This window comes from Mus pahari, chromosome 10 (assembly GCF_900095145.1).
Source record: "Mus pahari chromosome 10, PAHARI_EIJ_v1.1, whole genome shotgun sequence".
In the NCBI taxonomy this organism is placed as follows: Eukaryota; Metazoa; Chordata; class Mammalia; order Rodentia; family Muridae; genus Mus; species Mus pahari.
In genome coordinates this window covers 70,860,697-70,873,307 of record NC_034599.1, presented here as the reverse complement: position 1 = coordinate 70,873,307, position 12,611 = coordinate 70,860,697, and the positions used below count along the sequence as shown (strand labels likewise).

General features: G+C 38.7%; 1 protein-coding gene across 2 annotated transcripts in view; it reads right to left on the bottom strand.

Annotated features, from left to right (window-relative positions):
- Positions 1–474: 474 nt before the first annotated feature.
- Positions 475–12,611, bottom strand: part of Hmgcll1 (3-hydroxymethyl-3-methylglutaryl-CoA lyase like 1) — a 127,423-nt gene continuing 115,286 nt past the window's right edge. For both annotated transcript variants that reach the window (XM_021207104.2, XM_029543829.1), the window contains exons 8-9: positions 6,033–6,158; positions 475–2,792 (exon numbers count right to left, since the gene is read on the bottom strand). In XM_021207104.2, coding sequence (XP_021062763.1) covers positions 2,682–2,792; positions 6,033–6,158 — 237 coding nt within the window. In that variant the 3' untranslated portion in view covers positions 475–2,681. The remainder of the gene's footprint in view (positions 2,793–6,032; positions 6,159–12,611) is intronic.

Below are 12,611 nucleotides of genomic sequence, written 5' to 3'. Positions count from 1 at the left end.
GTCTATAGGTATTCATTGGTCAAAAAAAAAAAAATGGCTTTGTCTTTCTCTTCTCTTTCTTTCTTCTCCCTTAGTCCATCCCCTCCCCTGCCTTTTTCTGTGTCCCTTCCTCTTATGTCATTCTTCCCTTCACTCCCTCTTCACCTTGGGGCCCACCCCATTCATGAGAGCAAAAGGATCAAGGATATTACTGGAATCTTCCTTGTCTATTATTGTAATTCATATTTCTTTTGTTCTGAGTCTTTATTTTTTACATATTTACAACCATGAAAGGAAAAATAGATATGAATTATTTACTCAAAGCTGAGTCCTTTGACTCACATTGAGAACTCCTCATTTACAGGATACAGTACATACAATTATCAAAATTAAGGGCATACATGTGGAAATTAAGAAAGTCTTTATTAAAGCTTATGGTAAACAAAATGCTAAAAATGTAAAGAGAACATTGAATTTACTAGAAAGTTACCAGATTAAATTTGTTTGCTCTAAGATTTAAAAATTCTTAATTTTCAGAAAGCAAAATTACTTCTGCTTGTTGGTTTTTGGGCTGGTGGATCAAACCCAGGTTCTTACACATCCTAGGTAGTCCTAGCTATAATAGAGCAGCAACATATCTCTATGATAAAGCATACTTCAAGTTCCAAGAGACAGAATAGGGAGAGAGAGAGAGAGAAGGAGAGATAAGAACATATAAACTAGCTTGTGTCAAGTGCAATTAGATAATATCAAGGTGGTCCTGAAAATAAACTGGTACACTGTGGTAGGCACCATGTAACTATATAACACTATATCTGAGGTTTCTATTTGCTCTGTCTTTGAAAGAACTTTGAGCTTCATTTCAAGACAAAAATGCTGGTCACTGTCTTTACAAGTAGTCTGCATAAACACACGTTCTCACAAATATCTCAATACAAGTAGTCTGCATAAACACACGTTCTCACAAATATCTCAAAACTGAGCACTCTGCGTCTCTGAGAGGGAAAAATCAATTTCCTCAGAAAATGAAGGAAGAAGCATTTTGGCCGCCACCACTGCTGGCCACCACCACCACCACCACCACGACCACCATCGCCTGTCAACGCCCTAGTCTGTGTGAGAGAGGAGCAGGGAGATAGGACTAAGGCAGATTCACAGTTGGATGACACTTTGCTGCCTCTGTGTTGTCCATATTCCAACCTGGGCCCCCAAGCACAGAACTTCTTCCAGTACTCTAGAAGAAAAGGATGCTGGAACAAAACCTACAGAAGAAAGGTCACAAGCTGACAAGTTGGAGTCCTCCATGGAAATTTAGGGTTTTTTGTCAATTCATATGTTTCCATTCCAATTTTTCCTACTATATACCTTTAATGATATTTTACTTCTAATCAATATTCTTCTTATTTTCTGGGAAATTTTCATTTCAATAGTTTTACTATTTTCTAGGATGTCTTGCTGTTTTATGTTGATGGGTATTTTACCTGCACATATGCCTGTATCCTGCTTACATGGCTAGTCATGCACAGGCTAGAAGAAGCTATTAGATTTCCTGAAACTGGAGTTATAAATGCTATTGAATCACTATACGGGTGCTTGGAATCAAATCTATGTCCTCTAAAAGGACAGCCAGTGCTCTTAACTGCTGAGCCATATCCCCAGGCCTTGATCTTTAATGTATTAATTTTTGTTATCCCTGGCAATGCTTTCTGGCACTAGAGATCATATTTCTGTCATTCAACTTTAAAATAAATATTCTACAGTCAAATAAAAACAAACAGGTATAGAATACAATAATAAGTCAATGAAAACAGACTTTTCATCAGTTAAAAATTATATTAACATTCTTAAAATCACAGTAGTATTTCCTTGGGCCATTTAAAAGTAAACTACATATTATGGAAATAGACCAGGGTGTCTATATCAGTCTACTATTGTTACTGTCCCTTAGACACCAGAATAAAAAACCATACCATAGAGTTTCTCCGTATTTAAATAACATTGTGGATTTTTTTCTCTACAATTGATTAAATATAAAACACAGCAAACTGGATGCACTGAACAAACATGGGAGGTATGGTGTGCTTTCAGGATGTGGCTTCTTGCCATTGACCACAGCATCTTGGAGCACAATAAAGTCATCGAAATAGTTAACAGATGTTAGCCGCACTCGAAATATAAAAGTTCTATTGCTAAAAAATATGTTGGGTCAGATGAAACTTTGGCTCTTGGTCCATAACTTAACAAACTTGGCAAATGGAGAGTTGGGATCCAGAGGGGGGAAAAAAACACAACTTCAGGGCCACACACTCTGCATTGTGTCGAGGCTCATAAACCACTAACAATGTGTACCCTGCGGTAAGGTGGCTTGAGGAGGCATTAACACAGCACTTGATACTTAGAGAAATCTGAAGTCAATTTTCAGTTCTACTAAGCTAAAAAATATAACGATTTCTGTAAGAGCAAATGAGCAGGCTTTGTCCACCACCAGAAGGGCATGCACCGTGGTCCATTCCCAGCTTGAAGTTGAACAGATGCCTCGTCTTGCCCTCCATCCACTTCACGATCTACCCAGTGATGATCTTTTCAAAGCATAGCTCCTCTTCCAGCTCTTTTTATTAACTTCCACTTCAGAATGTGTTGGCACTAATGACACTGTGATGAACCGGGGCTGGAATGGCTCTGTTCTCTCTTAAATTACAAACTCATTCAAGTCGAGCTTTGAAGGAGGCTTGTGCGACTTTAGAGTTTGTAGTTTTATTCACTGCCTTGCAAATAAACTGACCAGCTTCCATCACTTTGTGGAGATCTACGCCCTGGAAGGGAAAAGAGAAGATACCAGGTGGGATGGGGATGAGAGTCAAGAAAAGAAAAGAAAAAAGGATGAAAAGAATTGTTTTAATTTCACTAGTAGTGGCTTAACTGATTAAAATTAGGAAACATTGTTTTGTTCATCATCAGTTCAGGGTCAGCATTTATTTCCATGAACTATGTAGGCAGTGGTTTAGATTTCTCCAATTTATTAAAACATAATATGAAGAAGATACCTCATTACAATTTGCAAGCATATCTTATGTTTAAGAAGGACAATCGTAGAATTTGAGGAAAAAGAAAATAAAGCAGTAATGGATTAGAGAAGTTTACAGTTAGAAACTGAATTGGGAAAAATGATGCCTTTCTTATATATAAAGAAACAAACTGGGTAAGTTTATATGGATTCCCAGGAAAAATGAATGCTTTTTTTTAACCATACACAGACTAAGAATTGTGACATAGGATGAAGTGAGAACCTGTAGGGCAGAGAAAATGAACAGTATTGAGTATACAATGGCACCTACTGTGCCTGATGTTTGTACTGTCTGAAAGGAAGTATGAGAGCTACTGAGGCTTAGGAAAACCCATAAATTTAAGATCAGGGCATGTTCCTCATCTGTGGGCCTTGGAGTAACAGTGTTTTGTCCAGTACTCTGGTTGTGATGTGACAGATACACTTTGGGAATGCCCACTATATATTTGTCCTCACACACCATCTCTCACGCCTTTACATCTTTCTGTACTATGAACTAGAAGCTGTGAGGACTAACAATTAAAATTAATCTTTGCTACTAAACTGCTAGTGGCTGTTTTAAATAGTTATCAAAATCTGATCTCCTCCTAAAATTGATGAGAATGAAATTTCATGAAGTCTTTTATAACCTGTTTATCTTCATTTTTCTTTCTGGACACATTTCAGAACATTCTTCGCTATTTCTCTTTTTAATAGTGGTCAAGGAAATATTTTGTAAAACAAATTCTTTTAAACATTTTTTTCTTCCATAATATGAACATGTTTTCAGGGTAGCATCATTCTTTTTGATTTGAAAAAAAAAATGTTTTTGTCATGGAACATCTGAGTGTACATTTTAATTTAAATTCTTAATCCAATGTTATCTAAATAGCTTCATATGTCTTACATTTCTGAATTAAATCCAGGAAGGGTTTGATGGTATATTTTAGTCATTAATGCTCTTCTAAACATTGTACAAATTCTATTTCTGACAATGATGCATAGATAATATGCTAACAATCTCTCAAGAAAGAGTTTTGGTCTTTCTCTATTCCATTTAGCAACTGGGATGACTACAAAATTATTGTATTTAATCTTAAATCATTTATCAGATGTCTAGAAAGCAATATATGTTGGGACGTTTCACATAGATAGTATATTTATTTGTCTCCGTGAAGCTTACATGTTCATAGGCAATTACAGACTCATGAATACAAATTTATGTACTAAACTTAGGCCCATGGAGCAAGATATGCCCGAGTATTTAAAAAGACCGAGGAACTCCAGAGGAAAGAATAGAAAGAATGTACTGGAAGAGGTTATGAAGGCACAATTCTGACTCAGGTTTTATACTGTAACTGTAGTAAGAAGCTATGGGAGGCACTGCAGGTAACAGGGCAATACAACAGGCCTAAAAAGAATAGCGCAGTATTTGTGGATGATGAGGAGCAGGAAAGCCATGGTACACATGGGTAACTATGAGCAAACCAGTCCCGGATACCGTTTGTAATGGAGAAGGTACGAACAGGCCAGAGTGTGTTATACAGTAAGCCTTCTTTTGGAGGAAATAAAAGCTCCCTGGCAGGTGCTTAAACAGAGGCATGGTATCTGAATCCTCCCAGTATGGAGAGTCCTGTAGTAGTGATGAATTCAAATGCAATTAGTGTTGGAGACAATCATTCATCCGGCAGAAATAGGTCTTATAATTGCTCACATTTGGTAGCCAACTTGGACAGTGATCTATAGTGACTATGGTGCACCTCAACCTGAGAAATTCTTAGGGTGGCATTTTGATTTTCTGGAATTTGGCGTGAAACATAAAGTTAAGGAACACATTGCACAGTGGTTGTTAATTAAACTTAATTCAATCATTCAAGTTCCAAGAAAGGTTCAATCTCTCTTCATTTTCAGTCACTGCCTTCTAAAAACAATGATTTTTAGACAACAGCTGTTAGTTTTTGGTGCCAGGTAGAATCTCAATAAATATTTACTAAGCATCTGTATGTTACAGACACTGAGAATGAATGAGTTATAATTGCATTTTGGCTGCACAGGAAGATAGAAGAATAAACAGTATCATGATACAACTCGAGGGAGCAAATAAAAATACAGAATTCAGGGAATCACCAAGGTCCTTATAGCTTTGCCTGGGCAGTAGACATAGATTCCAGGAGTAGAGCAGTTGGCTTTATCTTACTTTCTAGATGAAATGGGGCATGATGTAAAAGACCACTCAGAGTCATGTGAAAGCAGTAAAGAAGAAAGGGGAATTACAGGTAAATTGGATGCTATGGGAGCATAGGTGAGACTGGAGAGGCAGGAGGAGAGGCAAATTTCTCCTGTAAGCTAACTGATGCTTTTATGGTTTAGGTATCCAACCATCTCAGAATAGTTTTCTTACCTTTCCTAGTTTCCCATGAAATGGAATCTCCCCTGTGCTTACAGATTTTGTTACTAAGCATAAAGAAAGCTCAGAGTTAGCTGCAGTAGGTACATGCAAGATCTACATTTTCAGGTACTTGCAAAGAGGCTCTTTGAGACCCAGGATATTACATGTCAGGTTTAATTAACCTTTGCTCTTCCATTGACCATTTGCAAGGTATCAGGATCCCCATGCCAACAGAATCCCAGCCTGACAGAGGGTCACCTCAGCTTCTCTGAGGATCCATACTAAAAGAAAAACTGCAAAATCAAAGCATTATAACTGCAAAGACATGAGCTCTTGCACAGTAAATAGGCAAAGTCGAAACAGATAATATATGGAATCATACTTCAGAGTTCACAAAACTTTATGACGTGGAATGAGAACACTGTTGGTAACACTGCTACAGCAAGAAGCATGTGTAAAGTCCCTGCAACCTTTTCTTATTTTGGTTTCCTTCTGTACAATATAGCAAATAGCAAATGTGCAATGAGTTTGACTTCAGCTGTTTTTCAAGTTTGAGAATGTATTCCTGTTTGAACATGAAAAGAAAGCATGGATTTTAAAAACACATTATAAAGAACTTACTGTATTGAGGCCCATGCCATTGAGCATATATATCAAATCCTCAGTGGCTACATTCCCAGAAGCACCTTTTGCATAAGGGCAGCCACCTAATCCGGATACAGCAGAATCCACCACATTAATTCCCATCTGAAAAACAAAGCATCACAAAGAAGGCATGTTCATGTATGGAATATGAACTTCCCATGTCTACTTAATCTGCTGTGGAAAAAAAAGCAAAGTTTGAATGTGCTATGTGACATAGTCACCATTCACTTGGTGCTAGAGTCATCCCTGGAGAACCAATTCCTTTTTCTAAGTTTGCCTCTTAGACCAAGAGAATCTCTGCTAAAAATCTTTGCAGCTCGGCCAGTCTTACACCAAAATTTGAAAGGTAAGGTATTTGTCTGTTTGTTTATTCCCTGTAAGAGTACATCTGGCCTGGTTAAAACTTAGTACAGTTAGTCCATCTCTAGTTTTATATATTCTCTAATTTCTACATTTATCTTTACAGCATTCCAACACTACAGCTCAAAATCACAGTCACAAAAGACCGAGAGTTGGGTCTGGGTTTTAGAGAGAGGCTGGTATCTGCAATGGATTTTATGAGACCAATTTACCTACCTAATTCAACAAACTTTCATGGGAACAGTATTTTACACATAACACTCTTGAAGTAAGAGGTATTTAAGAGGCAAGGTGTCTGTCTCTTTCTACAGCAGCTCACATTCCCTGCTCCACACTAACTGTTATACAGCTGTTATAACATTTTCTGTGTGTTACTCACAACTCTCACTTATACAAAGATGTTCTCATATCATCCCCACTTCACCAGGAGAAACTTCAGGTTTCTTGGACAAGTGCATGATCTGGTGGAGAATTCTCTGTACCCAGAGAACACCCACTCTGCCTATATCTACAGCCTCTGGAAGCTGCTCATTTGTGTAGACTGAGTGTCTGAACTTGTGGATGCAAAGGACAAAGAGTTTATGTGCTGAGACTACGAATGATGATGTCAAGGAAAATCCTGGGCATTAGCTCTCAATAATATGAATAGGGAGTTAGGTGGGCCATTCCTCTGGAAAACTAATAACTTGATAATGAGAGCTGCAGAAATACTTAATCAATTCTTCACCCTTATGCTTCCCAGGCAATTTATTTAGTGGAATTTAATCCATCATCCAAAAAGAGACAGAAGTTTCAATAGACTTGAGTAGTGAGTTCTCATTAGAATTAACTATGAACCAGTTCTCTAATCTGAATGGGTCCTGCTATGGCTTTGAGCTGCTCCTGGTGAATTTCTGAAGCTGGACTCCTTATTCACTTCATTCCTTTCAATGTTGGGCATGCACCTGTTTTAATTTTAGAGATGTTCTATAGTCGGCAACACCAAGATGCTAACCATGTGTGAGGACCAAACACTGATACCAGGAAAGGCAGAGGGTCATGGGAAGATTTGAAGTGTAAGAGATTTAAGGTTGAAGAGCCTGTGAGGACCTATGGGCAGATAAGACATTATCTACTATCACACAGGCTGCTAGGCAGGCAACTGCCTGCAGGTACCCAGGCACATGCTGGCACATATGGATCACATATAGGCAGACACAGAAACACACATAGACCAATGTATCAGCTTCATGGAGTTAGGCACACAGATCTTCAGACAAGACACACAGCAGGCTCTTGAAAGTAGAGGTGAATTTCCCTGATATCAAGATCATATTTATAGAAAACACACACAAAGTGGCATTCTCTCTGGAATAGGTATATAATGGATTACATCAATGTTTACTTGGTGGGGTCCATCTGGTGTCCCTCCGGATGATTACTATTAGGTATCACATCTAATATTCTATAGCCACACCAGTGCCATGTTGTCCAAACACAAACTGAACCTTACAACCTTCTGTTCCAAACACCATGGCTCTTACACATTTCAAGGAAAGTGGTTTTAGAAAGAAGAGCTCAATAGAGGATAAGACAGTGAAAAATGTAAAGCTTCTAGTATGATGGGTTTAAGGCAGCATCTGACTAGTATGATGGTGGATGGTAGCATCCAACTAGCATGATGGGCATAAGAAAGCATCCAACAAGCCTGTGGATGACTTACTCTCAGGAGATATTCTGCAAGGCTCTCCCTAGAGAGAGAACACACACACACACACACACACACACACACACACACACACACTTAAATAAGTGAGTAAATAAATACATAAATTTTAGGAATGAGAAGCCAACAAAAATTCTCACTAGTGGGAATTTAAATTGAAATTTTATGATGAATAATTATATCAATATCCAGTATCCTAAACTTTCTTTTTCTTAACTTTTTCTTGACTCTTTGTGAATTTCTCATTGTGCACCACAATTCCACTCACCCCCCCCAATCCTTTCATATCCACCATCTACCTTGTGACCTCTCCCCATAAATAAAATAAAATAGAATAGAATAAAAAAAGTCATAGTAATTTGTGACAGTGTATCCCAGTGTGTCACATAGTATAAACTTTTGTCTATACATCTATACTTGCAAATGTTCATTGCAATGGGTCATTGGTCTGTTTTGAGGCCTTTGGTTTCTGCTACTCTATCTATACTGGATCCTCATGGATTTCTTTTGGGATAGCTTGTTGTTGCCCTATGTCATGGAGATCCTGCAGCTCTGGATCTGCAGGACTGGTCCTTCCACACCCTTCAGCAGATCACAGATAGGGTAGATGTTGGGGAGGCCCAACCCAAAGCCCTGGATCTGGGCCTGGGCAATAACTCAGTTGAACAACCTGCCAGCTTACTTGCAATTGCATCACCATGCAGAGCTCTCCAGTGTGGCCCTAACTAGTTCACCCAATGCCACAGCTGCCAATGGGTAGGGCAGCTCTCCTGCTCTCATTTCCTTAGGGCTAGCTCACCTGCACCTGTGCTGCCAGGGACAACTCTACTGTGCTGCCTAGTTGAGATACAGGGCTCACTCTCCTGAGTGCTGCAGCCAATGAGGGTCAAGGCCAGCACTCTAGTCCTTATGACCTTGAGGCCAGCTCTCCCACCTGCCACAAACAGAGACGGGCCCCGAGAAATTCTTTATCAAGGACATCCTGTCTTGAAATATTTAACACATCATGTGTAGATAACTAGATGATTAAAATCAAATAAAATCATGCATATATCTATGGAAACTTTACCATGTTTTTAAGAAGGAAATTTATAAAACAACTAAAATGTCACATAATAAGTAATTTAAATTGTGTCTATAAAATTGAATGATAAATGCTACAGAAACTTAATTAGGGGAATGAAGTTGGTGTTGAAACGATGTGCTCTATACACAGTCATGATACCACCTTCTTAATGTGGTATCATGTATGTATCTTAATGATATATATACCAACATGCTAACAATATTGGTAAGCATGCATAATATGGTTATTCATAATTTTTATTTCAGAGTTTCATGAAGCCAGGCTGCTTTGAACTTGTAGTTACATGTGGCGGTAAACCAGATCCTATTGCCTTTACCCCTTGAGTGCTGGGATTACAAGCAAGTGCCACCTCACCGGATTTTCATGTGATGCTGAAAACTGAACTCAGAAATTCTGACATGTAAGTATGTCACTCCGGAGATGGAACTATATTCCCAGCCCACATATAATCTCTTTCACTTTAATCCTGTTTTCTTATTTTCAGTGACTCACAGTGCTCAGTGAAGATAAGGAAACAGAATACAAACCAGTTTTGTTCAAACTTGTTAGTCAGGGTAGGATATTAGTAAATACATAGGGATGATATTAAACGAAACCCCTGAATGTTCCAGTTAACATTATTTTGCACAGACTTGTATCTTAGGAGTCTAAGACTGCAAGAATGACCCACGAAATGTTCCAGGAAAGACAGACAGAATCTGGGTAAAAGGTGAACTGGAGACAGTTGTTAGCCTCTTCTCTGGACATAGCTCACAGGAAGCTTTAACCACAGAGTGGATCCAGAGTTTAAGTAAGCAATTTTAAACAGAGTTCATTCTTTATGTTATCTGTGAAGAGAAATATATTATTAGATTACATGCTGGGCATGCTGGCACACATATTTAATCCTAGTACTCTGAAAGCAGAGGCAGGTGGATCTCTGTGAATTTTAAGCCAAACTGGTCTACATAGCAAGTTTCAAGGTAGCGAGGCTACATAGTGAGACTTTGTCTTAAAAATCAAGTCAAAACAAAACAAAATCCCTCAAATATTCGAAGGCACTGAGATGGCTCATCTGGTAAAGGCATTTGCCACAACCCTGATTTTGAACCCTGGTCCCACATGGTAGACAGAAAAAAAAAAAAAATCCAAAAATTTGTTCTCTGGCCCTCACATGTGTGCCACGAAAGAAGAATTGCTCCCCATAAATAAATGTAGCTGGGGTTGGACAGATGGCTCAGTGGTTAAATGTGCTTCTTCTTCTTCCAAAAGACCCAAGTTGGGTGCCAAGAAACCCACATTGAACAACTCATGGCTACCTGTCACTGCAGCTCCAGCAGGTCAGAAGTTTGCTTCTGCAGCTTCTGCCGCACATGACATGCAGACAGTCACATACACATAAATGGAAATAAAATGATCAAACTGGGGAGGGGGCTGGAGAAACAGCTAAGTATTTAGGGAGTTCCCTGCTCTTTCAGAGGACCCTGATTTGGTTGCTAACGCCCAAGGCAGGAGGCTCACAGGTTGTGGTTTCAGCTCTAGGACTTCCAAGACAGAACCTGCACAGACATGGTACACAGAAACTCACATGGCACAGGTTTATGCATAAATAAATGAATAAATCTATAATAAACTTAAATACCCTTAAAATCTTTTTAAGAAAAGCAATATGACTTTGGGAACTATTTAATGTCATTTAAAAGTTCTTAATTCTCGCCGGGCATGGTGGCGCATGCCTTTAATCCCAGCACTCGGGAGGCAGAGGCAGGCAGATTTCTGAGTTTGAGGACAGCCTGGTCTACAAAGTGAGTTCCAGGACAGCCAGAACGATACAGAGAAACCCTGCCTCGAAAAACCAAAATAAATAAATAAATACATAAATAATAATAAAATAAAATAAAATTTCTTAATTCTCAATTATATGTACTGTCTAAGTAATTCTCCTAAGTGAGGTAACCCAGTCACAAAAGAACACACGTGAAATGCACCCACTGATAAGTGGATATTAGCCCAGAAGCTCAGAATAACGAAGATACAATTTGCAAAACACATGAAACTCAGGAAGAAGGAAGACCGAAGTGTGGATACTTCAATCCTTCTTACCCATGGAAGGAGCTACAGAGACAAAGTTCAGAGCAGAGACTGAAGCAATGACCATCTTGAAACTGCCCCACCTGGGGATCCATCCCATAAACAACCACCAAACCCAGACACTATTGCAGATGCTAACAAGAGCTTGCTGACAGGAGTTTGATTTAGCTGTCTCCTGAAAGGCTCTGCTAAGTGCCTGGCTAATACAGAAATGGATATTCACAGTCATCCATTAGACGGAGCACAGGGTCCCCAATGAAGGAGCTAGAGAAAGTACCCAAGGAGCTGAAGGGGTTTGCAGGAGGACCAACAATATGAACTAACCAGTACCCCCAGAGCTCTCAGGAACTAAACCACCAATCAAAGAAAACACATGGAGGGACTCGTGGCTCTAGCTGTATATGTAGCAGAGGATGGCCTAGTCGGTCATCAATGTGAGGGGAGGCCCTTGGTCCTGTGAAGGTTCTATGCCCCATTATAGGGAATGCCTGGGCCAGGAAGCAGGAGTGGGTGGGTTGGGGAGCAGGGAGAGGGGGGAGAGAATAGGGGGTTTTTGGAGGGGAAACTTAGAAAGGGGATAACATTTGAAATGTAAATAAAGAAAATATCTAATAAAAATTCTCAATTATATGTTCTGTCTAAATAAAAAGCTTTTTAATGGGCAGTTGTGACAATAATCTCTATGGTTAACTTGGTAAAATCTAGAGTAATGCAGTGGCCATGCCTGTGAAAGATTATGCTGACTAAGTTTATTGAGGTGGGAAAACCTACCATGGGTGGCAACAGTTCAATTAAACAGGAATGAGAACTATTTCACAGTATGTGATTACAGATAATGATGGTAAATGGCATACATTAAAAAGACAGTGATTTTTTTAAGTTTAAAATGATGAGTGTTTGAGAAGACAGATATACCTATTGCAATTTAAAGACTGCACAGTGTTAGCCCATGGGTGGAGGTGCCTGTCTGTAAGGACAGTAAGTACTGGGGAGGGGGGTGCAACTGGTGAACTGTGGGGCTCAGGACTTTCTAAACTACATAGAATGACTTACAGCAAAAAGTAAAAGAAAACAAATAAAACTCACATGTAGAAAATTTTGAAATACTACATAATACCTCATATATATTCATATATAAGATATATATATATATATATATCTTAAAAACATACATATGTGTTTAAGACTATAAAGAACAAATATTACATTGACTTCTCCAAATTTACTTCAGAAATATCTAATGGTATGTATACCAAATATATAGACAAATATAGAACAAACTAAGAAAAAAAAGCATTATTTGCTCTACTGATTATTTATTACATATAAGGGG